The sequence below is a fragment of the Centroberyx affinis genome, unplaced genomic scaffold, assembly GCF_046629955.1.
Source record: "Centroberyx affinis isolate AG114_WGS23_722 - 3 ecotype Tasmania unplaced genomic scaffold, CSIRO-AGI_Caff_v1 ptg000547l_1, whole genome shotgun sequence".
Classification (NCBI taxonomy): domain Eukaryota; kingdom Metazoa; phylum Chordata; class Actinopteri; order Beryciformes; family Berycidae; genus Centroberyx; species Centroberyx affinis.
In genome coordinates, this window is record NW_027279192.1 from 117076 (window position 1) to 145000 (window position 27925).

The 27925-nt window shown below is 43.6% G+C and overlaps 2 protein-coding genes across 2 annotated transcripts in view; both read left to right on the forward strand.

The window, feature by feature from the left end:
• The first annotated feature begins 843 nt into the window (after positions 1 to 843).
• On the forward strand, positions 844 to 23814 carry prom1b (prominin 1 b). Its single transcript, XM_071517983.1, has 26 exons — positions 844 to 1114; positions 8835 to 8896; positions 9324 to 9350; positions 9686 to 9891; positions 12360 to 12480; positions 12616 to 12679; positions 12818 to 12907; positions 13513 to 13730; positions 13927 to 14001; positions 14175 to 14238; positions 14414 to 14422; positions 14619 to 14778; positions 15028 to 15180; positions 15401 to 15524; positions 15717 to 15820; positions 15926 to 16010; positions 16461 to 16607; positions 17002 to 17073; positions 18138 to 18230; positions 18687 to 18740; positions 18877 to 18957; positions 19110 to 19178; positions 19717 to 19806; positions 20707 to 20822; positions 23514 to 23548; positions 23694 to 23814. Exons 1-25 carry the CDS (start codon positions 844 to 846, stop codon positions 23533 to 23535), a joined length of 2577 nt encoding a protein of 858 aa, XP_071374084.1. The 3' UTR covers positions 23536 to 23548; positions 23694 to 23814.
• A 2540-nt stretch (positions 23815 to 26354) lies between these two features.
• fgfbp2b (fibroblast growth factor binding protein 2b) overlaps positions 26355 to 27925 on the forward strand; it is a 1660-nt gene continuing 89 nt past the window's right edge. Inside the window, exons 1-2 of the mRNA XM_071517993.1 lie at positions 26355 to 27170; positions 27581 to 27925. The exon at positions 27581 to 27925 is cut by the window's right edge and continues 89 nt beyond it. Of these exons, the coding sequence (XP_071374094.1) occupies positions 26414 to 27151 (738 nt within the window). The 5' untranslated portion in view covers positions 26355 to 26413 and the 3' untranslated portion in view covers positions 27152 to 27170; positions 27581 to 27925. The remainder of the gene's footprint in view (positions 27171 to 27580) is intronic.

A 27925-nucleotide genomic window follows, 5' to 3' on the forward strand; every position in this document is an offset into this window, starting at 1 on the left:
TAAGATAAAAAGGAGTTTACTGCGGCCAAATATGTCTCAATATGCCATAAGACATGTCATAGTCTCACAATGACAATGTAAAAAAGAAAAAAAAAATTGACCAACAAAGAAAGTAGAATATTTATATAAATAAGTTGATTGATAATTGATTTACTAATTTGATAATGTGTCTATTGTATATTTATTGTGCTCAAGTTTTGTTTCTGCCATTTGAATTTGTTGACTTTGCATTGGCAAGTGTTTTGTAGGCTATTTCATGCCAATAAAGCACCTTTGAATTGAATTGAACTGAACTGAACTGAACTGAGAGAGAGAGAGACGATGAACACCTGGATAGATGGAGATAAAGCCGCGCGGCGCCGCGCTCCAAAGATGCGCCCAGCGAGCTCACCGTGCACGAGCGTCCTCGGGCTTTGGACGCGCGACCTAGGAGAGAGAGCGGCCGAGGGAGTCTCGTGGCCGAGGAGGCTGAGGAGACTGAGGACACCGTGAACGAGCGCAACCTCGGTCGACCGATGGTCCTCGTCGAAGAAGCTGTCCGGGAAGATGTCTGTGATGAGTCCTTACCGAGAAACCAGGAGCTAACGGCAACTAAGACTCAAGAACTTAGAAGAGATGTTATTTTTTTTTAAACTTGAGCGATTATGATTGTTGTTTTTTCTTAATTTTCCTTTGGGACGGCTCTTCTTTTGTAGCGGGGATAAGCCGCTGAGAGACAGACAGGTGTCCTCCCACGTCACCAGCCCTTCTCCCCTCTCCATCCCCTGCTAGCGGCACGGCAGCCAGGACTTTATTCGCTTTTTATATTGTTTTCTTTTTTTTAAAACTGGACTTTCACGAGCCATGTTGTGGGCAAGGTGGCTCGTCCTGTTGCTGTGTTGGGGGACCACACGCGGCGAGCAGCAGCCAGGTGGACGGGACGGGGAACCAAAAGAGATCCGGGCGAACTCCCACAGACAGCGGTCCCCTCCGCCCGTGGAGCCGCTGGATTTTGGGTTTGTCCCGTCGGGAGTTTATGACACTCACGCTTACTATGAGCCAGGGCCGATAGGGATCCTCTTCCATGTGGTGCATGCGTTTCTCTACGTTATTCAGCCGAACCCCTTCCCCAAAGGTGAGATTATCAACTCCTCTCCGCTTCCTTCTCTCTCCTCAGCTCTTATTCTGTTTCTTTTTCTAGTGCTTATTCTATTACATGAGGGTCACAGGAATTTTGCCCATGGCACCATGGCTCCGACCCTGCCCTCCTGGTTGTTTGTAGTTTTGGGGATCAAGTAGCCGAGGATAATTGAAGCTTATTCTACTGCTTCACTCATTGTAAATCTCTCTGGATGAGCGTGCCACCTAAATGCCTACAATAAGTGAATGTAATGCAAATGTGTGTGTGTTGCTCACCTACATGTTCACAAATGTGTGTGTGTGTGTCTGTAATTTGAGTTTTAAACCTTCAGAGTGAGGTCTTTTTTAGTCATTTTGGCCCATCCCCACTTCTTCATAGGGCTACTTTAGGGTTAGGACTTGTTTTTAGGGTTAAGGTTAGAATTAGGATTAGGTTAAGGTTAGGATAAGGGTTAAAGTTAGGCAGGTAGTGGTGAGGGTTAAGGTTAGGGTATAGGGAATGAATGTAGTCAGTGGATGGTCCTCATGAGGGGGATGTAGGATGTGTGTGTGTGTGTGTACGTGTGTGTGGCCAGCAGCGCATCATAAATTAAACAACAAAGTCCAAAAAAACACCAGGGTCCATTCTACCTCAAAGTGACTGTCGCCGCACAAATTATTTGCTCTGCTGCTGACACACAGGTGGCCCCTGCATTCCTCGTCTGAGCGGTAAATCTGTGCCGTGCCGTGACAGCCCGGCTCCCAAAAAAACACTCCTCAAACTGGTGCTCCCTCACTTTAAATGCTATTAGGTCAACAAGGCAAAGCACGCACATGGGCCGCGTGTGCACATTGAGCCCATAAACCAATGTTATGATCAGATTAATGTGACAAGTCTTTTTAAAGTGCTATATAAATGAAATAAACTTAAACTTAAAACTTAAACTTAAACAAGTCGTGGATCGATAGCTCATAAGTGATCCTCTCTGAGGCCTGTGCTGTGAGGTGAGGAGAGGTGATCAAGTCGGTCACATGATCAGCGACAGATACATGGTGAACGCTGCTCTCTCAATACAGCAGCCTAGTGATGGACAGCACCAAACACAACTAACTGCTATGTGTTGTACAACTACGAGTGCTCACGTTGGAGGATGACAGAGTGCAATAGGATTGAAGGTTTTAAGTTGCTGCCATTTTGGTGCGCGGGGTTAGGGCCATGGGCTAGGTAATCAATTAGCAGATCAGCGATTAGGCAAGGCTTTCTCAGTCACCTGCATCACAACGTAATACCTTAATCCACTGGACCATATGCTGCTGCTGCTGTGAGGGACTTTCCAGTGTGATGCATAGTCAAACACACACACAGGTAGACCACCTGGATGTGACGCATACACACACATTATAAGCATGTGTGCAAAATCATGCATGTTTTTGTAACGCACGCACGCGCATGTACACACACACACACACACACCGCAGATATATATACATATAAGTCAAGCGGCTTATTAAAATGCATTACCCAGAAATGACTTAGTCCCATAGCTCTAATCAGATGTCTCTGTAAGACTCCACACACACACGCATGCACGCACGCACACACACACACACGCACACACACGCAATCATGCACAGGAACACACATATATACGCCTCTGAGTCAGTGCTGTCCAGCCCGGTACCATGGAAGAGTCTGCAGGTTTTCATTCCAGCCAAACACTACAGCAGCTGATTTCACTATTTAGCACACTTTGATCCAGAGAGGGAGGAACAAATTAGTGAAATCAGCTGGTTGGAATGAAAACCTACATAGTCTTCCATGGCAGAGGACTGACTACATTCATTCCCTATACCCTAACCCTAACCTTAACCCTCACCACTACCTGCCTAACTTAACCCTTATCCTAACCTTAACCTAATCCTAATTCTAACCTTAACCCTAAAAGCAAGTCCTAACCCTAAAATAGCCCTATGAAGAAGTGGGGATGGGCCAAAATGACTCAAAAAGACCTCATTCTGAAGGCACAGGACTGCACGCCACTGTCTGAGAGGGAACACACACACACACACACACACACGCACATGCACACACACACACACACACACACACACACACACACACACACACACACACACACACACACACACAGACCCAAGCTATGAGGTTTTTCCACAGGTAGAAAAGATATAAAGGTGGCAGCAATAGATGCAAGCAAACTTGGTGATTGGAAAGCCACCAGTTTGAATCCCTAAATTAGTTCAAACACACATTTGCAACCTGACCACTGCAATGTTCTTCAAAGTACTTTACCTACAATTTAACTAAAAACGAATTTGTCTTTGTTATACTGACAAAATGTCACAATTCAGTGACAGACAGCTTACTAACACTTAAGACAATCGATGGATGTTTTCCTTACATGTGATGAGAAGAGATGGTGAGCACTGGTGCACTGGTGTAGGGGGCAGGCAGTGCCTGCCCCTCCTCACTACTTACTACTTAACTACTGTCAGTAAGTGAGACACTTTCAAGGGATTTAAAAAAAAAAACTAGCTTTATTGTTATGCTAGTGATAATAGTTTTAGACAATAAAATGTTTAAAATCTCTCGCCCAAATCACCTCAGTCACATTTTCTAGTCTTCCTCTTCACTCTTTTTAGGACATATACAGTACTGGTCAGGATTAATGGGGCAGGGCTAACATTTCACTCTCATTTCTTGCTTTATGAGACAGAAGTAACTGTTCACTAATGTATACTGAACTGTCAGTGGGCAGAGCAAAAGCATATCTGAATACTGTGTTCTGCTTTAACCTCCAAACTGCTCTCATGGAGTTGCTCCAAGTTACTAAGTTCAAGAGCAGCTGTACTGGTAAACTCTCATGTATGAGTGAGTGTAACCCTTCTTCTCTCTTCAGCTACCCAACCTTTTGTAAAACGGTTCATATTTACCTATTGAACTAAGACTTAAACATAAAATAAGACACCATAGTCTTATCAGGATCTGTACATCCCGATATAAATCTTATAGCCAGTGGCATTTTCATTGTCCCTGATTGACTCTGGTTGTAACAAGATGAAGCCAAGAAGGGTGAAAACATTCAGATCAATAGCTGATTAATTAAGATATAATATAAAGTATCATATATGTATATGAGTTAGGAACAATAATAATTACTTGGGTGTTGCTTCAAATAGTGTTATTTACTGTAGTTTAATAATTTGCACAGTGATGACACTGAAATAAAGTAATAAAAGTGATAAAACACACTGAAAGAAGCCGAAAATACCAAGTTGTGCAGGGTAGATAAAAAAACAGGCAAGTCCATCATGATGAACAAAGCCACGCCTGAACTGGTTAACAGAAACTAAATAAAAATGAAATGCAACATGATAGAAAACACTGCAGTATGTAAACAGATTTTGGACATAATGTACTTTTCCATAATGTACTTTCTACAATACAGGGATGGGCAGCGTTAGGGAGACTGAGGACAGGCAGGAGACTGATTGGATATGACAAACATTTGGATGGGAATCCGATTGTGTAAGGTTGACCGCTCTGAGAATTATTTACACTGTGGGATTGGGACCCACCTGTCAGAGGCAGGCACACAGAAAACCGCCTGAAAACCAAGACATCTGATTGACTCTACAGTATGATGCCTTTTTCTTTGTCTCTCTGTGGTCTGTGTCTCATAACATCTTCAAGCACTGACCACTGTGATCTGGCACTGTTAGAGATGTCATGTTATTTCATTCATGTATTCATTTTGCAGTTTCTCAACAGAGCTGCTTGCACCTAAGTGTCAATGGAAAAGGGAAAAGCGGCATCATTGCCTCCCTCCCTCCTGACATGGCATTGGCTCTTCCTTCTCCTGACTCACTCACCCGCCCTCGTCGCTCTGTGTGAATGTTGCCTTCAGGGTGAAGTTGCATTTCTGGCCAGTTCTCCGTGTGGGGAGGCCGGGTCTTATCCCTCTGATACACACAGGGTAGATTAGAGGATTAGCATTCACAGGGCTAATGCTAACACTGTTGGGCTACCACCGCTACAGATGGCATTGTCACACACACACACATGCATACACACAGACACACACATGCATACACACAGACACACACATGCACACTGAAAGTGGGTCATAGTCCTGGTATTTGTCTCTGGTTTCCTGTGATAGGTAGTAGATTAGTTGTTTATCAGGAAGCAAGTGTCTTAAATCAGCTCACAGTCAAGAGAAACCCAAAATAGATGTCTGATAAGGATGTGTAAGACAAGGATACAAAAAAATCCACTTTATCATATCAAGATGGCAGCCTGGACAGCATATATTTAGGTGCTTCTCTTGTCTCTATTTATCTGTTGCACCTGTCCATTTTTCTGATGATAAGGTAGTATTTCTTTCATGTGGAAAGTGTCAATTGAAGTGTCTTTAAAAATAAATTAAAATTGACATGCCACATTATCCCCTTAGTTGTCTTATTCAACAGCACAGTAGGTTGTGTAACTTTCTTTAGGTCCTAGTGCCATGAAAAAACATACAGTATTGATGGCCTTGCATAACACTCACTCAGACACATAGTAGGCAGGATTTAAAGCGATATACGTAACTCTGTTCATGGGCAAACCTGTTTACAGGCTTGACAGGTAAGCTTCAAATGATTTGTGGCTTATGGTGTGATGCTAACCTCTCTACGCCTTGAGTCCTACAGCCCACAGTATCACTTCTCACTCAAGCTGTGGTTCATAATGAAAATAATCAAACCAACTAACAGAGTGGCTGTGGCCTTGAAACCTTGAAATCCCCAATGTCAAAGTTACTTCAGTCAACACAGTGTCTGTCCTTGTGCTGCCCTAAGACAACTTTAAAACATAGCAAATAGTTTGCATGCTCAATATCTCAAAAAAGGATATAAATGTTTTAAGAAGTCAACTCTATTACAAAAGCATACATAGCCCCAGCAAACTACCTCTTTTTTACCTGCAAAAAGCTCCTCAGCTTGTTTTGCATCATGCACAAAACCGTTTCAGAATATCTTCGTCCAGCAACTAAGTCTGGTTCACTGTTCAGGCCTTATTTTCCCAAATGTCTTTTTTTTTTTAGCATTTAATGTTATGTGATACTTGTAGGGAAATAGAGAGAGGTCAGAGAGCGCTCAAATTGTAAGGTCAGCTACAGCGCCCTGGAAGCTGCTCATGGTCACTTCAGCTGAGCGGGTGCTTGCCGACACGATGCTTGAACCCGGGTCACCGCTCCTCCCAAATGGCCAAATGATTATCACACTTAATTTCTCATTGTCTGGAGAGATATTGAGAAGACTGAAGCATTTCAAATGCATCAGTAAAGACTGAATGTAAAATTTTCTTCTTGTCAAAAGTAAGGTTTTTTAACAATCAGGTTAAAGTTAAAGTTGGCTTTTTAACAGGTAAACAGGTTCACAATTACAGTTGCTATCAACATTAAGGTGAACTCATGTACAGTAGAACTTGTCTAATAACCTACATGCCTAAATTCAGGGAGAGCCATGTCGATGTGTTGATGCTGTCATACAAATGTTTCTTCCAACCTTCTTTGTCTTGGGTATGTGGTGGGGAGAGTGTTACTGCATTTTATATGTGGCATATACTGTAAAATGGAGGGGAGATGCATGTTAGGTTGCATAAGGCCAAGACCACACCTATCAGTAATCCCTAGGAGCAGGTCGCAGTAGAGGATTGGGCTAGCCTATATTTACCCATTAAGAGGGTTGTGGATTGTGCGTTACATATAACAACATTCAACAGCAGTATCTGATGGCTTGCTGTTGCCATTTTTAGTCTTAGAGTGGCTTGTATTGACCTTTGTGTGTGTGTTTGTTCTGATGTATATGTGATGTTTTCTCCACTTTATTTGATTGAGGAAAAAGCCTCAAAATAGGCATATCAACAGGTTTGCTAAAGGTCCCTGATTCTGAAACAAATTGGACCAAAAAAACCCAAACAGTGTGTTCAGTAACCACCAGGGATATTTGAAATACTTTTCAAAAGTTCAGACAATGACAACAAAAGAATAACCCATTTTCCATTTTGAAGCCTTCATGTATCTGTAAATAATCAATCACCTTCCATGGAGACTACTGCAATGACACATGAGTCCATGGTGGGTGGTGGTCTTTGTTCATCCTTCAGGTCTAATTCTACTGGTTGTTTATCCCCCATGTCCCTTTCGTTCGAGGTAGCTAGCTCTTATACTGGGTCACTGAGCTAAGCTGTCTAAGCTTAACTACCCTGGGTGGCTAATGCTAACTAAGCAGCTGAGCAACAACAGGTGGTACAGACACTCAGATGTGCTTGTATGCTGCATCTGCAGTGTTCACAGAGATACGTTTCTGTTCCCTTCATCCTGAGGTCTCCTCCCCCAGTATGATGGCTCTTCTGCCCATTTCCATCAGGGCTAAACAGTTACTCAGCAATGGTCTAGGAAAAGTAAGGCTGCCAATGGTGAATCCATTGGGAGAAGAAGACAGTGCTGAGAGGATTATCCATATGGCCACAAAAGATACCCAACTAACTTCACAACTCCTTTTACTTACCAGAAAGACTTATATAGAGACATTTTCACTTTCAGGGTATTATCATAAAAGTCAAAATGGATACCGAAACCCAAATCTGACAGATCATTGTCTTTTCACTGAAGAGCGACTCTGGCATAAGGTTACAAACCAACAAGATATCTAACCACAGTACATACAGCATCGGCTACATAGGTGTTCTCACCTCAGCTGAATGTCAGCAGGTGTCTTAAGTTAAGACTCAACCAGACACTGAATGTTTGAGTGTGTGTGCGTGACAGCAGTGTCAGCACCCACATGCTAAACTGGCCTCCGTCTGCTTGTCTCACATGTCCCATGTTTTTGACATCTGTCTATCTGAGAAGACTTTCTATTTGGAAATATTAAATACTGACATATTTTGTCTCAACTTTCTATGCAGCATAATAATGCAAGTAGTAGGGCTACCTACTGGGTGTTTATGTATAAAATATAGTTTCCTCACCTACATGTTCATACATAAGTGTGTGTGTACTAAATATAGCATGTGTGTGTGCTTAAGTGCAAGCATGTGTATGTCTGTGATGGATTGTTTACCTGCTGAGTAACAGTAATGGGTGAGTCACCATCCAGGTAGGCTTAAGGTTGGCTGACCCATATAAACATATAGACAGTGTTGATTGGCAGTCTATACAGCTCGGCTTACACTGAACAGGCAGCTGTTACATATATGAATGATATAGAGGCATCACTCGCCCCATTTATAAAAGATGAATCCACAGAATCCAGATTGTCTGCTCATGAACAAATGAAAGAAAATGTTAGATATTCGACTCCAACTTCGAATCAGCAGTCTCTATACATCTCGAATGTACTCTATACCTCTAAACATCACACATCTCTATACATCTCTGTTATACATAATGGTAAAAATTAATGGGATATGACACTGTGTGAAAGTATATAACTTGCACAGTTGTATATTTCACATATACTTTCCAGATTGTTGTACATTTCCTTATTTATAAATGCAATTAATACATTTTCCTTCATTGAAAAAATTAATCCTATTGTGTGTGAAACTGGCCGATGAGTGATCCACATCAAACCATTGAACTGTCTGTAAAATGCTGCTGCGCAAGTGATTAAAAATTTACAGTACTGTTTTTGTATCTCATGCTTACCAATGTATCTTATTTTCTCAGATCTGATTGTCAAAGTCATTCAGCAGAATATGGGAGGAATTAAAATAGAAGAATGGAGAAAGGTAGGTGTTGTGTCAGTGTGAAATTGTATGTATGAATGAATAAACTGATGATTAAGATTAACAAATGTTAATATATCAGAGTATTAAATCACAGTACTTGAACAGCACTAAGAATCACAATGTGATCATGTCATTGCCACGTTATTGTAATGCTATCAGGACATTTTTGGGGATTCCCACCCTAGTTATATGTTACATTATTAGCCTATAATAGCGTCCTATTTCCGTTTGTCATATTCCGTGACACTTGATGTCGCCTTCACATCCCTGTTTAGAAACTGGAATTCTGCCTCCTAATCTCTTGGCTGTCACGCTGACCTTGTTTTGTTTGTCTCTGCTTCCCTCATGCTGCTGCTTTGTGTGTATGTGTGTGTGTGTGTGTGTGTGTGCACGTCTGCGTGCTTGTGCACATGCTCTGCTGTTACAGCCAGAAAACGTCATCCTATTGCTACAGGTAAAGTCTTAATAACTGTATGCTGAGATTTCACCCACAACACATGTCACAAAACTGCCTGCATGTGTGCCTGTAGTGTGTGTGTGTGTGTGTGTGTGTGTGTGTGTGTGTGTGTGTGTAGTGTGTGTGTGTGTGTGTGTGTGTGTGTGTTTGTGTAGTGTGTGTGTGTGTGTGTGTGGGATGGTGAGTGGATGTACTGACTGATAGTGGGATTAGGCGGAGGAAGTGAAAGAATGGATGAGTAGAGGAAGTTAAGCGAGGACGGTGTATGAAGAGATGGACAGGTGATCAGTCTGTGTGTTGATGAGATCATCATGGCTGCTCTCCTCCTGCAGGGGATCTACTATGAGGCGGGCTTCATCGTCTGTGCGACTGTCGGGATCGTGCTCCTGGTCCTCATGCCCATCGTGGGAATGTGTTTCTGTGTGTGCCGGTGCTGTGAGAACTGCGGAGGGGAGATGCACCAGAGACAGAGGAAGAACGCCGACTGCCAGCGAGGCTTCTACACCGCCTCACTCATTGCCATCTCCATCTTCATCACGTGAGTCTCCCATGACATCATATCATTGTCATCATCATCATCATCATCATCGTGTTGTTCATTACCATTTTGATGATTATTCTTTCTTTGCTAAGTTGGAAATTTTACTTAATGAGAGGCAGTATCAGGCATATAGAACATGATGCACAACCACATACACATGCACATGCACTCGCATGCACACACACATGCACACACACTCTCACACACACACACACAGTAGAAATTGATCAACAAGTCACCAGAAGTCCATTAATTTACTATAGAGCTTAGTGAGCAGGGAAGCTCGGCCGACGTGTGGACTGACAACAAGCTTGTTGAGAAAAGTTGCCACAGCTGAACTTTTCACAGTCATCAGCCATCAACAATCAATATAATTTGCATGCTTCCTCATTTCTCTACTGATGTGATATAGTTCCATTACCAGAATAGAGCGACCCATCAACAAAGTCATATGCAGTGTGAGCGCCCATTACTGGGTCGCTCTACTCTGAGCGATTGTGGATTGTGCATCTGTAGCGGTCTTGTGCAGCTGGAAAGTTTTGAGCAGACAAATCATGTATTTTTACTGCTCTGGTGTTGTCTGCCAAGTTAACGTTGCTAGCTGGCAAGCGCTAGTTAGGTAGTATTAATCGCAAATATACACAAAAAAAAACCTTGATAAAATTACATTCAAGCTCACCATCGACCCCAATGGTGGATTCAACCATGCTTTTTAAGACATTTGTTCCGGTAGTATTTCAAATAAAAGTCGTACAGAACTTGGAAGCTTTACATAGCTGAAATCAATTTCTCGTCCATTTTGCATTTGCCAGTCAGAACTATTGTTCATAGAACTAAACCACATTAGCAGGGAAACAAGGAAGCAAACAAATCGGATTGGCTGTTGATGGCCAATGAATTTGATTAATGATTAATTAATGAATTTCTGGTGACTTGCTGATCATGTTACTCGCAGTCTGAATGCAGGGCTAGAGATGTAAGAACAAACAAATATACATCTGCTATTACACAGTATGTGTGTATGCGTCTGTGTGCGTATAGTATATTTGTGTGTATGTATGCGTGTGTGTTTGCGTGTGTGCAAGAGTGTGTGCATGTTTGTGTTTGTTTCTGTGTTCTTCTGCCGAGTTACATATACAAAACAGACAGACACACCCGCACACATACATAGATAGACAGAGACGTACGTACAGTATACAGTATATACCTGCTGTGAGGAGGAGACAGCTGTAGGGTTGGGGAAATCAGAACCGACCAGTGCAGGACAGTTAGGTGTTACTGATACCACTTGGCTGGCTGTGAGAGGGCTCTCTGTCTGGACGAGTGCTTTCACATCACCCACACACACACATACGCGCACACACACACACACACACACACACACACACACACAAAGCACGTAGTGATGAAATGGAGATGATATTGTCTAATTATGGTTTATTCATTCTTTTGTATTCCCTTCCCTCATAGAGTTAGCAGATGTCCCCCTCTCTCTCTTCCTCTCTCTCTTCCTCTCTCTCTCTCTCTCTCTCTCTCTCTCTCTCTCTCCTCTCCCCCTCTCTTTCTCTCCCTCTCTCTTGTGTTATCAGTGAAAAGACCAGTCATTGCTTTAGGGCTGGCATAGTAAAAGAGCTCTTTGGTCTGGCAGGTAATTTTTTTTCTTGATGTCTTGCCATAATTTGCCCAAGTCAGTGACTTACACACAGGCAACATTTCAATTCAGCATGGACCTTTGTTTGGTGACCTGACAAAGATCCACGTTGGAGCAAAACAATAGCTGGGAGTTTTTGTCCCAATAAACAGTGAAAAGGCAGCTGACGGTCGACCCAGCACCTTGGCTGGACTGCGTGTGTCTTCACCATTTTCAAGACAGTGAAATGTCACAATCCTCATTTTACTATATCACACTACAGTGAATGTACAAATTATTAGGGACATGTTTCATGATGTACACTGATGAAGTGAATCCAGTTAAAAGCCATCAGCTCTTATTGATTTCCCTTATTAAATCTATACCAATCACAAAGGAGGAGATGTAGATAAAGGGAAGTGTCAGGAAGATGTCCCTAATATTTTGTACATTCAGTGTATAACATACTGTTGAAATCTACCCATCTACTACCTCTACTATCTCCACTCATCTTCCTTTTTGAGGTGATCTTTCTACCTGATTACACCCCCTTATTCCCTGCTCTTCATCTGATCAGCAGTCAGATCTGAGAGGAGAGACAGAAAGACAGACAGACAGACAGACAGACAGACAGAGGGACAGACAGAGGGAGAGAAAGCAGGATATACAAGATATAGAGACTGAAATAGAGTGATTTTTGAGACCCAAGTAGAAAAAAAACTATTTTAGTGGAGGCATGCTGCCCTCTGCTGGCCAACTGTACTTACTGTATTGCTTTGCTTGACTGGTCCTGTCTGTGTGTGTGTGTGTGTGTGTGTGTGTGTGTGTGTTTCAGTGCTGGAGTACTGTTTGCCTATGCAGCTAACCACAATGTCAGCGCCCAGATCAAGAGCACTCGGCGATTCATCAACACCAACATGAGAGACCTGAAGACATTTGCTAACAACACACCTGCGGTACGCACATGCGCACACACACACACACCCCCAATCACACACACACACACACACACACACACACACACACATACACAGACATTAACGTTCAAATTCCAAATGCCTCTCTAACGTTATTGTGTTTCCTTGTTGCAGCAAATCGAATATTTGACAGCGCAGTACACCACAGCAAAGAACAAAGTCCTGTCAGACCTGGACAGTGAGTTGAACCCAGAACATTTACATATTTGTCTAATCTCTCACCCAGCGGTTCCCTCTGTTGACTAACGGGTGTAATGGCTATAGTATTACCTCGTAGCCTAGCTTACTGTTCTAATCGTCCTGCGTTGTCTGACAGACATTGGACCTTTGCTGGGTGGCAGAATCCACAGTCAGCTGGAGAAAGAAGTGGTTCCCTCCCTGGACGCAGCCTTACGCATGGCAGGAGGTAATACAGCCTCTGTTAATATCACAGAAAATCTCTTAATATTAACGCAACTGAGCTGTCATGTCACAACGCCTGTATTATACCTTATATCTTGTCACAGCTCTCATTAGTAGAAGCTCTACAGCCTCTACTGACCCCCTCTATAGTGGGGTTATGAATGCAGAAACCTGTTGCTTTTATCAATGGCTTCTCCTCTCCTTTTGTTGTTAAAACTCTCCATTTCCTCTCTTCACTCTTGTTGTTCCCTTCTCACTCCCCTTTTTGTCTAAAGCGAAAGTTGAGAATGCCATCAAAGGTAACCGGAGCTGATCTGGAATAAGTGTTGCAGTGGTTGTGACTTGGTGTCAGTGTTATCAATAGATCCCGGACCGTTGTTGTGCCCTGTAAACAACCTTTTACTGTGGTTTTCTTGTGTGGATTGTTGATCTGTGATCAGTGCAACCAGTGCTGTTGTCGTCATTTCATTTCATGTCATCTGGGTTGTTCTGTGGTGGTTGTATGCGTGTGCATGTGTGTGTATATGTGTGAAATGCACAAGAACCACTGAATCAAATGCGAGATTCTGCCTCATCCTCCCTCTCCTCCTCCTCCTCTCCCCTGTGCAGCCATGCGGGAGACCAAGGAGGCCCTGGAGAGCGTCAGCTCCTCTTTGGAGGTCCTTCAGGACGGGACCGGGAGGCTGCAGGCTAGTCTGGCCGGGGAGCGAGCCTCTCTGTCCAACACCCTGTCCGACCCCGCCTGCACCAATGGAGCCGTCTCTCACACCTGCAACACCATCCGAGCCACGCTGTCCCAGCTGGGAGTCAGTGCTGACTTCTCCGGGGTACCAAGGAAGAATTATAAATATAAACAGAGATTATCTGACACACACAGCCACAGATACAGATACTATCAGAACACAAAACACATCAGAGAAGAATGGAAAATAGAAAATAACAATGAATGGAAACAAGCATTTAATTTGGCTACTATATCTCCTTTTCTTTCTGACTGTCTCTCTGTCTTCTCCTGTCTGGCAGCTCCCAGACGTCAGTCGGCCGTTGGCCACAGTCAACACCGTGCTGAAAACAGACCTCAGCAACATCGTCCAGAAGGTTAGTCTCCGTCTCCAGTCGCTACAGCTCATCGTCTGTCTGTTACTCTCCCATCTCTCTCACACACCGATCAGTCTCTCCGTCCTCTTCCCACAGTCACCCTGCTTTAAAAACATGGATATGGTTTTTTCCTTCATTCACTTTCTCTCTCTCTCTCTTCTTTGCACCTCCAGGGTTACTCGTCCTTTAATGACACACCAAGACTGGTCAAGGAGCAGACTAAGAACATTGTTTCAGGTACATGCATGTGTGTTTATTTGATTTTGATAGCTGGTTTACCTGAATAAAATTCTGGTGCTGCTTCACCTCCAGTTGATAAATGAGATGAGAGTGAGCCTGCCTGTACAGTCTTTCACTTTTATATTCCTTTCCTCTCTTATCTGCAACTGCATACTTGTGGATGAAACCACAGCTCTGCCTCGTAAGTGCTGTCTTTCCCTCTCCTCTTTCTCTTAGCCTCCCAACCTTCATACATCAGAGTTGAAAGGCCTTCCAATTGATGTAGAAACTGAAGAATAAATAGCAAATAGATTAAAAAAGTATTCGTTTGTATATCTTTCTGCCTGTCTACTTGCCTGTCTGTCTGTCTGACTATCTATCCATCTGTATGTGTGCAGGAGTGAAAGGCATGCTGGATAAGATTGGCGCAGAGATCATTGGCTTCTCTAAGATGTTTCCAGTGGAGGCCTCTCTCGCCAACTTCACCATTTTCCTCAACCAAGGACAGAAGAACATCGAGTCCTATTACCCACAGATAGACCAAATGGACTTCTACAGGTGTGTGTGTGTGTGTGTGTGTGTGTGTGTGTGTGTGTGTGTGTGTGTGTGTGTGTGTGTGTGTGTGTGTGTGTGTGTGTGTGTGTGTAATGATGGGTAGGTTAGTATGCTGCATTTGTGGTGCAGCGTGATTGAAGGTGACGTTTTATGGTTTAGGTTTGACGTGAAGGTTTTGTTTGTGTGTGTGTGTGTGTGTGTGTGTGTGTGTGTGTGTGTGTGTGTGTGTGTGTGTGTACATGCATTCTCCAGGTGGGTCGGCTGTGTGGGTGTGCTGTGCATGGTCGTCCTGATCCTGGCCTTCAACCTCCTGGGTCTGCTGTGTGGCACCTGTGGCTACGACAAGCAGGCCACACCCACTACCCGCGGCTGCCTATCCAACACCGGCGGCAACCTGCTCATGGCGTAGGTTACCACGACAACAGCCCGACCCTCAAACTGAAGGGATCATAAACGCACAGACAGAAATAGATGAATGAGGGAAATATAAGACACCTAGTTCAGTGGAAGATAGGGGGTGGCGGGGGGTCAAAAAGATAGATGATGCAAAACAGACAAACAGAGAGACTGTAAGACAAGTTGACTGATTGGTCTGACTGAATGGTTATGTCTCTTCCTCTCTCAGTGGGGTGGGCTTCAGCTTTATCTTTGCCTGGGTGCTGATGGCCATGGTGACCACCTTGTTTGTTGTTGGTGGCAACGTGGAGAAGCTGGTGTGTGAGCCGCTGGCCAACCGACAGCTATTCAAGGTACTGCATACAAACACTCCCACTCTTCTTCTTCTCTCCTTCCTGAACCGTCTTATTTTCACTCTCCTCCCTGTGCTTTCCTTGGAGAGGCCTTTTATCTGAGCAGGACAGTGTTGCATAACAGACAACACTACGGCTCTGTGTGCTGACGAATACGCATGTACGTGTGTGTGTGTGTGTGTGTGTGTGCAGATCATAGACACCCCATACATGGTTCATCCCGCCAAGAAGAACTTCCTTCCAGGAATGCTGTTCCAGAACCCGAACATTGACTTGACTTTGGGAAGCATGTACAGGTAATATGCAGACAACACACACACACACATACATACATACATACATACATACGTACATTGAAAGAGATGCAGTGTGTGACTGTACTGTGTACATTTCTCTCCTAGGGAGTGCTACGAGAACAACGGTTTGTACCATGCTCTGCAGCTAGAAACCATGTTCAACGTCAACTCCTTCCTCAACAGAACTGTGGTAAGTGTCTGCTCACCGTGTCGGTATGAAGTGGTAGATGTCTGTGTTAGCATCTGTTCAAGGCAGCGTTCACATCAGTATTTGTAATACATCAAAAATTGACAATATCCCATGTATTTCATTGAGATCTATGCGTTGGTGGATGATATGGATTGATGGAGCACAGTGCATGAAAATATCGCAACCCAGTCCGTCAAAAAAGTTGAAACTAGTTGAACTTTTGGCGGAGTGCAGGTTAGCATCATCTGCTATCTGATCATTCATCAGCCAATGAAAAGGTTTCTAGACACGCCCACAACAACGCAACATAGGTGGCTTCAACGCAGACTTGTCCATGAATGTGACGGATGCCAAATGTCCCATGTGAGCGCGGCCTTAATGGAGCAAGATCAAAGCACTTTTGATAACTTGAACGTGTGTGCGTTTATGCATATGTGTGTCTCACAACAGTACAACAAAGACCTGGCCAAGGTGTTTGAGAGTGTGCAGGTCAACCTGCAGGGCATCACACTGCTGGAGCAGGCGGGCAGAGACAGCCTCATCAGCTTCGCCAACTCCGGAGTTGGAGAGATCGAGTACGAAGCGTACCTTGCTGAGGTAATTTGTTAGTGTGTGTGTGTGTGTGTGTGTGTGTGTGTGTGTGTGTGCCATTTGGGATTGTTTTTAGCTAAGTGGTCTGAATGCAGATTGCTGTTGAGTCTGGCACTTCATTTGAATAGCATGAAACCAAGTTGGTCCCAACTTTGTTAGTTGAGGATTTATTGAAAAATGTAAATACATTTTTTAAAACATTTATGATTTATTGTTTGTATCACACAATACTTGTTGCAAACACAAAATACCTGTTCTGAACTTCTGTCATACCTTTACAAAATACCACCCCTACAAAAATACTGAAACTAGAACTGAAACTAAATGGAAACTCTGAAATTGCTTAATTATTAATAAAATGTTGTGTGTGTGTGTGTGTGCGTGTGTGTGTGTGTTCTAGGTAAATAAGGGTGTCACTCTAGTGGATCTCCTGTCCTTCTCCAATGACCTGGAGGCCCAGGCCGACCAACTGGTGAGTCCCATTCAGTTCCATCCACCTTCACTCTGCCAGACTGTACTCACAAGTTACAGTAATAGCATTACTTTTCGATAAAAGGACGACCATGCTAATGTTTTAGATGACACCTATTCTTAAAGTGTAAAGAGGATGGATTATCAGCATGTAAAATGTAACTCACTGCTGTCCAAAGAACGAAATAGTGTAACTTGATTGAAAGTTGATATATCAGATGAATCTTTATGAGTCTTTTCAAGTAGGTTTAATGCTGCCGACTACAGGAATCTGTCAGACTGAATTCCCATTCAAGTTCCACTCATCTGAGCATAGGAATCAGACTGAATCACTCCCAGGAACTCCTAAACTGAATAACTATCCATTTAAATTGTTGATCACACATAATTTGGACTCAGACACTTTTTTTTTCTTAAAGGAGAAAACAACTGACAACACTTAATTTTAGTATAACTCAAACCAACATGCTGCAGGTCCACAAAATCAGTCTCCTCTTCATCTCCATCACAAGTTTGAGTCTTATTCCTCTGTTTTCTGGCTCTGGGAAAGAATTGTTCAAGTATTCTGAAAATAAGTGGTGTTCTCCTTTAATTCTGCTTATATGTCCTAACTACTCTGAGCAACTGAACATAAATGTTTGACTTCCTCATTATGGCTCACTTATAGCTGGCTCAGTGTGTGTGTGTGTGTGTGTGTGTGTCTGCTGCACTGGCCTGTACATGTATTGGTCTATATTCCACCGAGGAAGAATACACAGTCGGACAGCCTCTTTCTGGAAAATACTTCTGCTTCGTGGTCGGCCTGTTGGTTTGAACAAGCTTCCCATTCATCCTGAACACACACACACAAACACACACATTCATGGCACATGCATGGTATGGCAACTGTGCCTTTTACAGTAAAGCATATGGGACATGCAATGGAAAGGACTGTGTGTGTGTGTGTTGAGGGGTACATGCTAGTTATATATTATTGATTCAATATTACAATTTGCAACTATAACAATCTATGTTTTGCTCTTTGTCTGTGTGTGTGTGTGTGTGTGTGTGTGTGTGTGTGTATAGCCTCGTGGTGCACTGGAGAATGCACTGAAAGGACATGCCAGCAGTATCAGACAGATTCACAAAGAACAGGTGGTTCCTTTGGAGCAAGCAATGGTAATCACCTCTACACACCCTACACACACACACACACACACACAAAACATAAATGCCACATACAATTAAACACATACCCTTCACACACACATGCACATGCAAATACGCGCTCATCCACATAGGCCCTCTCCCAGGCTCCCATGTTCCCGAAAAGAGCTTTCTGCTCCGAAGAAAGCGAGTCAGCGTACATCTATGTCCAGTATTCCCCTCAACTTTATTTTCTCTCTTCCTCCTTTTGTCTCCTCTCTCAAGAAATATGTCAGAGCGCGGGTAAGCCGCTGTTGATGCACTGCACTAAGTTGTGACAGTGCTGTTTGTGTGTGTGTTTTTGCTTTAGCGGTGTGGTGTGCGTAGTGAAAGCAGTGACGTGAAGTGACGTAGTATTTGTTTGTGAGTGTTCAGACGAGTTTGTTTGTTTTTTTGTTGGTAATGGAGTGTGTGTTTGTTCCTATGCAGAGCACCCTGAGCCAAAGTATCCGACTGCTGCAGAGGACGGCCAACGACCTACCGGTGAGGAGACACTCTGACAAAACCACCCATGTACACTGGCACTGTTGTGCATACTTAATGAATCTGCCTCTGCCTCTGTCTCTCTCTCTCTCTCCCTCTCTCTCTCTCTCTCTCTCTCTCTCTTTCTCTTTCTCAGGTCAAGGTCACTAATGTCCTCAGTGCCATCGATGCAGCAGAGTACCTCATCACTCATAATGCCTCACATGTGGTTAAGCAGGTAAAAGAGTTTGCGACAAATACCACACACACACACTTTCTACTGTACGCAATTGACTCAATAATGGTGAGAAAATAATCCGATCTCCTAGTACAGACGTGTAGAAACACACATTTACTCATTTCCTAACCAATTTCTCCTTTGTTTTCTAGGAAACACATGGCTACGTACAGAGCTTGGTGGGCTACTTCAGACAGTACACAGAATGGGTTAAAAACTCTGTGAGTATGCTCCCAATTTCCTCTTACTGTGTGTTTTAATTTGTCTTTGGGGTCAGTTTACAGAAGGGACAATGTCAGGAGGGGAGAGAAATGTAACTGCAAAAAGTAGACATGCACACAGGGAAAAGCTTTCATCCTGTGCTGGATGTATAGGCACTACTGGTGAATGAACTATGCTCAGTGAGATCAAAATGTTGTATAGATTTCAATAAATTATAGGAGCTTTAGAAGTTCCCTGATTACAACCACACTCTTTACCAAATAGTCCAGGATGTCACTTTGATTTAAACAACGTGGATTCGGTAATGAGAAGGGTGAGGAGAGAACAGCAGATCTGCCAGCTGGAATTGAAACCTTCACAAGTGGAGAATTTTACCACCGCTACACCATACACTAGTTTTGGTTTTACATTTGACGTCATTCTTATATGCACTGTGTAATCTACATTCTGGGTTTGTGTCTGTATATATGTGTATGTATGTTGTGTGTGTGTGTGTGTGTGTGTGTACGTGCGTGCAAATGTTAATCTCTCCTACAGCTGACTGCAGAGGTGGCCCAGTGCAAACCCATCAGCAACATTGTGGACAGCATGGAGATAGTAGCTTGCAGCTTCATAGTTGATTCAGTGGTAAGACACGACAGCAGTATATTGGTGTGTGTGTGTTTTGCATGTGTGTGTTCAAGCGTGTGCGTGTGAGCAGCAGGCTATCGAGGCGTGCTGGATTCATTCCCCAGCTATGTGCGGCACATGTGCAGTACGTGTATCTGGATTTCAGCTAGAGATATAAATGGTTCTTTGAGCGTTTGAGAGACCCATGGGTTTTGGGGGAGAGGAAGATTGTGGAGTCGGCTGCAAGTACAAGAACAGTATGTTCTCAATTCTCAAACACGCTCACACACACACTGCGATGGGTTAGGGTCTGTTTAGAGGGAGGGCGGGGAGTTACATACACATAGATTCCCCACTGTTCACACCCAGAACCCAGAGGACTTGTAAAGTTTTATATATACATATCAGCTATATATCACGTTATGAGAGTTTGTGAGAGTTTAATGAGTGGTGGGACAAGCTACAGACTATGTCAATATAAACAGGGAATTTATATATCAGCGTGGTGGCAGTGCGTGCCGGCACTGTTCACATATGCGTGCATGTAGTATACATTCCTCGTGGTCTGTATTTGTATTTGGTTTATACTCTTCGTGCCTGTTGATGTGTACTCTTCTTGTGATGTGTGTATGTGTGTGTGTGTATCTGTGTGTGTCCCTGTGTATGTGTCTGTGTGTACTGCAGCAGCAAAAATCTGAAACCTATTATCATGGAAAATAGTCTCTAATTCAGATGAAGGGCAGGAAAACTGCAAAGTTTCTATGGCCAGTCCTTTACAGAATTGAACTTTCATCAGTCAACTTTTGTAATTAGAGAAAACCTTGAAATATCATGTGAGCAAATGTGTGTCTGTGTGTGTGTGTGTGTGTGTGTGTGTGTGTGTGTGTGTGTGTGTGTGTGTGTGTGCGTGCTTTGCAGAACACATTCTGGTTTGGTCTTGGAGGCTGCTGTATCCTTCTGATCCCCAGTATCATCTTCTCTATCAAACTGGCCAAGTACTACAGAAGGATGGACACAGAGGACGTCTTCGACGAGTGAGTCCACACACACACACACAGACTTGCATATTTGCACACAGCAATATGGCCAGAGACATACAGATATCCACAGTTTTGCTCCTAGTTTTTCTCAATCTTTTCTGCTGTAGATAGAAATGAAAGTAATCAAATCTTCCCTTCTCTCCCTCCCTCTATCTTTATTCCCTTTTCGCACCTACCCCGTTTTGCTCCTTTTATCAACTCTTGTGATTTCTCTACTTCCCTCTCCTGTTCTCTCTATCGTGTCTCCAGTTCCTCTTACCCATGGCTTGTTGCACTCTGATGTTTGTCTGCTACCCGGGCGTCCTTTCATTCTCTTCCATGTGTCCACAGTTTTGTGGTATGGAATACTTTGGATCTCTTCACTCCTTCCTCACTTTCTCCATCCGGTCTCAGAAATCACAAGCATGGTGTCTCTCTCTCTTTGCATGGATCCTCTTTTCATCAGCTTCTCTCCCGCCGCACTTCTCTATCATCCTTCTTTCCATCATGAGTGAGACCCTCAGAGGAATTGATCACTCCATCCTTGTTGTTTTTTCGACCGGAGTCTTCCCCGTTCTGTCTTTTCTCACCTGACCCGTGTCCACCCTCGCTCTTGTGTTGCAGTATGGGTAATACAGGTAACCATGGTGAACAAGTGTGCGATATCCATGGCAACCTTGCTGTGGTCAGGTACGAGCAGCGGCCGCCGACTCTGCTTGCCTGCATGCCGCGGTAGAGATTGGTGGAGGGATCTGTGTGAATGTAAACGAGTGTGAGAGAGAAACTGTATATTTTTAAGGCGAGTGAGTGACACCTAAGCTATAGGTTTGTCTGTATGTGTTAGAGTCTGCATGAGATTTTTCTAGAGATGTGAAAATTTATAAAGAATCCCTCCTATATGCATGAACCAGTGCGTATGTGTGTATGTATGTGTGTTTGTGCGCACGTGTATGTGTGCTATAGTTCCCCCTACTACGACACCCTGACCCGGTTCCCACGGGCCTCCGCTCCCCCAAGCTACCCCGACTGGTGACACAAGGGAATGTTCTCCCCATCAGAGAGGTATTGATCATCAACTAACATCTAACGAAACAACCGACTACCGACCATCTAAGAACCACCAAACAACCTGCCATTCAATCATCATCAATCATCAACTCACCACGGCTGCTGTTTCAGACGCTTTTCTCTTTTTTCTTACTAGTTCTGTTCTACATCTGTTCATCCAACTTCATCTCTCCATCCATCTCTTTATCTTTTACGTCCCATGTTCATTTCAAAAGCTGGACACAACCAAGGCAACATTAGTTACTTGCCATGGAGGTGATTTAAGCCACAAACCCCCTTTACACCAGGCATTATCATGTAGCCTGCATCCAGATTGTGCCTAGACATGATACAGATCGATTACATTTACACCTGACATTAAAATGTCCCTCCAGTACACACATTGAAATCTGATTTCTCTAAAACATCCTTTAAGATAAACACATCACCTTGCTTGTTCTCCAAACACAAGAATCCTGACAATCCATTTTTAACCAGGATGGTATGATTAAAGCTGCCTGCCACCTGATTGATTTGTGTGGTCTTCCTTGGATCTGTACAGAACCCAGGAGTGGCCGTGCTGTAGGGAAAAATGCAGTATGTGGTAGCAGAGTGTTAACTTGACATGCTATTGTGTGTGCACAATATATAAAATGTGAGCTCAAGTTGCATAAAAAGCATGCAAATTGACATAAAACATGCACAAGTTAATATATAGAGCTAGTGCAGTTGCAACAACCTCTTTTCTGAGACGTGATTTTAGTGTTGACCAATACAAATCCTTGCAACTGATCATACACGACATCCCTGCTTATTGACAACAGTATAGCCCATTAGCTCTCAATATCATTAGCCATTGTTTATTACTAGAGGTTTTTACCTGAAGTAAAACTTGATTAATATATTTCCATCAATTACACCTGATTCAACTAAATACATCTTTATTCAACAAAATATCACTCTAATTAAAGGCTAACTAAATCAATGCAATCAGGTAAATTCAGGCAAGTGGGTGAAATCAGTTTGAATCTTGATAAATAAGTTAAATCAAGCTTTATAAAACATACTAACAATTTTACAAAATTGTGGGCATGTGTTAATTCCTTTGTACAAATTATGACGTTGTGCAGACAAAATTATTAAAGTGAGGGCACAAAAGCAAGGGAACAAGGTCTATCTCGAGTGCAGGCGATGCCATCTGTAGTAAATTGTGGCCTCAAAGTGAATATTTTTTCTCCTGTGGCCAGTCACAGGCTATGTAGATCTGTGCACCAAAGTTTATTTCCACTTGTATAGTTGCTATATGTGGATTGCACATATAGCAATCCACTTCACTGATGTTTGTTGTTAATGTGGCCAAATGCCTCGGCCACATTACCAATAAACAAACATGCATTAGAGGTGACTAGGGTTCATTTACACATGGATTTTATACATTTTTGCAAACACTCCTATCACTCAGGACGCATGTTAATGCCTTGTATAAAGGGGGCCACAGACTAAAAAAGGCCTAACATATCACTAATGGGTCTCAAGGAGTTATATTTGCCTTTGCCTAAAGGCTAATGCACTGGCTGCCTGGAGATCATGCTCTACTGGTCTTGGGAATGGGCAAATAGCTGATTGCCGATGTTAATTTTATTTTCTCCCTCTCCACAGCGGACAAGAGAACTGGAACTGACCTTGCCCTCACGGTATGTGCCTGTCTGCCTCTTTGTCCCCACTCAGGAATAAGAATAAAAGAAAATTATTTGATTAAAAAAACACCTTTCACAAATCCAAAACACTGTATAACAACAAACTGCATCTCTAATTTCTGACATTTTTCCTCTTTTCCAGGATCATTGGAATTTCCAGCTTTCCTATTCAGATCTTCTAACACTTTCAAGGACAAGAGAGAAGAATGACAACAATCTCAAAGTACAGGAGAAATAAATGAAGAACTTTGTAGTGAGGGTGTTCCTTGTCCCCACTGCTACGCCTCCCCCCAATATCCCTTCAAGCCATTTGACAAGGACCTCTGATGCCAGCCAATTATAATTGATCAAGTGTTCTCTCATGCATTACAGCACCCGTTCACCACAGTAGCACAGTAATCCTTCTAGTGTTATCACGTCAGAGCATTATTCCTAGCTAGCTAGCTTTACCTGTAGCGAATACATTTGTTTCTACTTTATGACTCATTACCAGTTCACCATGGTGACGCAAGTGTACATTTTTTACGCTTTCAAAACTTTTGAAAGTTTTATACATTTTTCTTAATGTTTGTTTTATAACCATGTCAGTAGCTCTTTTGCTTTTCTTCTCTTTTCTTTATTCTGTCTGTGAATGTTTGGAATGTAGCTAGCGCCATTTTGGCTCCGAAAGCATTGACCAGGTAGATTTTACACACTGAGTGAATGAGGAAACTGGTCGTTCAGTTTGGCTCCTCTGTGGCTATTAATGTCAAAAGCATTAAGATCCTAATTTCAGAGACATGAGGAGGTTAGTAGAGTATATTTGTTCTGGTCCGTGTTACCGCGAGAGGCAAAGTGCTGCTAGCTATGCAACACACACACACACACACATTTCCCTAATGAGGTTTTGAGACAGCTAAAAAGCAAAATATTGTATCTTAGACATTTTTCACCAGACCATTAGTGAAGGCCTAGGTGCTTGTGTTGTCAGAGGTTTTTTCGCCATCCTGTGGTTTGGGACATTAAAACGCCCTGAAGCCTCAGCGGTGTCAGAGGCCGGGCTGTGGAAAGCAAACCGTCCAGCTGGAGTTTGTGGTGAGGGCGTGAAACTGTGAATAAAGACTTCAGTCCAGTAAGTGCTGGTGTCCACTTTGTTTCTCTTCCACAAACATAAAGTGCATAGGAAACTGAAATGAACAATACATGCATGGGTAAAACCAAAACACACCCAGTGGGAAATTGTGGGGGCTTTCATTCCTGCATTTGAAGGTTTGAAAAATCCCAATAATCTTTCAAGAATGGATTTTCCAGATTTATGATCCTTAACATTACAACAAGGAAGAAGATTGAATATAAAAAAAGAGGCAAAAGATGAACTGAGTAAGGCATCTGTGTTCCCAAAGCTATAACCTGTCTGCCAAAGCACACACAGCGCCTGGGACAGCACAGAACATTCATGTAACATATGCAAACTTAGGTACAGTACATGCACACACATCAACTGGAAAGGCTGGGGTCTGCTTTGGGGGGTTGGGGGTTACGGGGAGTCAGGGTTGGGTTGCACTGAGGTGGCGTGACACTGTTGCATCCTATCAGAGGACGACTGCGGTAACTGAATTTAGGAGAACATCTGTTCCAGAGGACATACACACACACACACACACACACACACACACACACACACACACACACACACACGTGCACACACACACACACACACACACGTATCCCACTTCAGATGTTTACTTTGCATTCCCAGTGTCTCTTACAAAGGCACTTTCTCTCTTCCCGCTAGATTGATGGCTATAAAAATAAAACTTCCTGAATGTTCTGAGGTCACGAGTCTATTTGTACACATGTGTGTGAGTGTGTATGCAACACACTATTCTCTATTCCTCCCTCTCCTCTTCCTCTTCCTGTCCATCCTACTCCGTTCATATGGAATATTCGAGTCTCTTTGATGGCGTGGTCTGTTTTTCCATTCAGTTTCAGTAACAACTCACTATGGAGTGCAAACAGGTCTGGTTTTAAACTCAGTACTTCTGAGTGAATATGATCTGTGGAATTATATATAAGGACATTATATATATCTAAGGATTATATGTAAAAGAACAATTTAGTCAGTTATGATTATGGAAATGAATCATATGTCACTCTGCTGGTAGCACTAGTGACCTGAATGGTGTTTCAATTCTTTATAAAAAGGAAATGTCTGTATCTCATGAGGAGCATGAAGTTTTTTTTGGGGGGTTGGGGTGGTGGGGGTCACAGAACAGCTTTAACTCTTCAGCAAATAACCTCAGGGGGCAATTTAGCTTGGCAACCTCGGTGTTCTTCTTCTCCTCTCCTCCCCCTCTTCTCCACCTCATCAATAGTCAAAGAGCCTCCTATGTGAGATTATATAATGTCTCGTGAAGCTTTTTCAGAACATTTGGCTTCATATGTGTACCACCCTTCAGCCCTAACACCCCCCCCCCACCCCCACCCCCACTCCAGACGCTCTGACCACTTCCCTTCTCTCCTCTTACCCCACCCTGTGCTTATATTCCTTAGTACCTACCACCCCCCCTCCTGCCCATCACTTTTTTTTTTTTTTAAATTTGACCATGCCACAGTGGGTTGGGTCTAAGTGATGTGGTGTGTGCGCGTGTGTGAGAGAGTATATGCGCGCGTGTGTGTGGTGCGGGGGAGGAGTCAGTGCTATAGGAGGAGTCTGTGTCCTTCGGTTCACCTGAATAATACCTTCTTTGTGCACTTCAGCCCTTATAAAGCCACGCCAGTCTGCTGTCTAACCTTGCACACCTTAGCCTGCCGTGCACACACACACACCATCCCATACCCACGATACCACTGCCATCCATCATCACCACGATCAACACTGCCATGAAAGCCGTGATGAGTGTGTTGCTGCTGGTCCTAGCAGCAGTGTGTGTGTCACACGCTCAGACCAACAACAGCAGCAATGACAACAAGCAGCAACAGCGCAGCATCTGGGACGATCCCATCCGATTCAGCACTAAGAGCAAGGATACCTGTACCATGGTGGTGTCTGGAGCCGGGGACTACACCCGCCTGCGTGTCTCCTGCAAAGGCCTGAGCCAGGGCCAGACCCCAGGACGCTCCTACTACTGCGACTTCCAGGGCAAACCCAACCTGTGCCGCGCCTACAACCTGAACCCGCGCCACTACTTCACCCAGATGATGTGGGACATGAGAAAGGTGAGCCACGCCTGCCAGGGACCAAAGGTCTACCGCCCCGCGATGTGTAAGAAATACCCCGACGAGGCCCAGATGACCTTCCTGGCCTCCTGGCCCAAGACAACCACCCCCAAGCCGACCACCCCCAAGCCCTCCAAGCCCGGCCAGGAGCAGCGCAAGCCGGTGGTGCCGGCCCAGACCAAGCCCGTCACCACCCCCAAGCCCGTCAAGCCCCAGCCACAGCCTGTCAAGCCCCAGAGCGGCAAGGGCAGCCAGCCCAGGAAACCTACACCTAAGCCTGGAAAGACCACTCCACGCCCCACAGACCAGTCTGACACCAAGGCTTCCCGCCTGGCCTCAGAGTACTGCTGGAAGAGCTTCCACGGCATCTGCAGCTACTTCATCAGCTGGTTCCAAAACTGAGACTCTGCCACAGATACAGGTGAGTGACTGAACGATGAGACAGGTTATAGGTATGAAAATGGAGAAAGGTGGTAATGTCATGGTGTGGATGAATTATAGTATATTGAGCATCACTGTAAAGCCAGAAATCATGAAAGATAGTGGGAGAGGGATAAAGGAGCGGTGAGGAAAGTGATCAGTTAAACCAAAAGGTTATAGATCAAATTTTGAATTGTGAATTAACACTTCACAGATGTCTTATGAGTTAATTTGCCCATATACATTCTCTTGATAAACTCCAAATAAAAGTCTGTCTCTGAGTTCGTGAAGCATTTTATCTCTCTATACAGTCTCCCCATTATCAGTAGAAACTATCTCTATCTTAAGTACAACAGCGTAAGAGACAAGTATGATAATGTCCTTCCTAATGTCATTTTTTTGCTGTTTCAGGTTGGTAACATCAGCGATGGAGCCAGAACATTTCTTTGTCTGTTTCTGACCCCTCCAGGATCGATGTGGGAGGTTATGGAGTCGCCATCGTTTCATCACACAGCTCACTCCCACTGTCGCTCTGCGAGACGCTCCTCCACACCTGCAGCGTCTTGCAGTTTGAACATTTCCCAAACATTTGTCCCACGCCTGTGTATGGTTGAAGGATGACTGCTTGTGATGTCTTGGTGTAAATGTCCTTATTACTTTGAATTCTGTAAAACACAAACACGCAGTAAGGTGAATATGACAGGCAAGTGATTTTGTTTGTATATGATGTAGCATTCCCTCCTCGTGTCACATCAA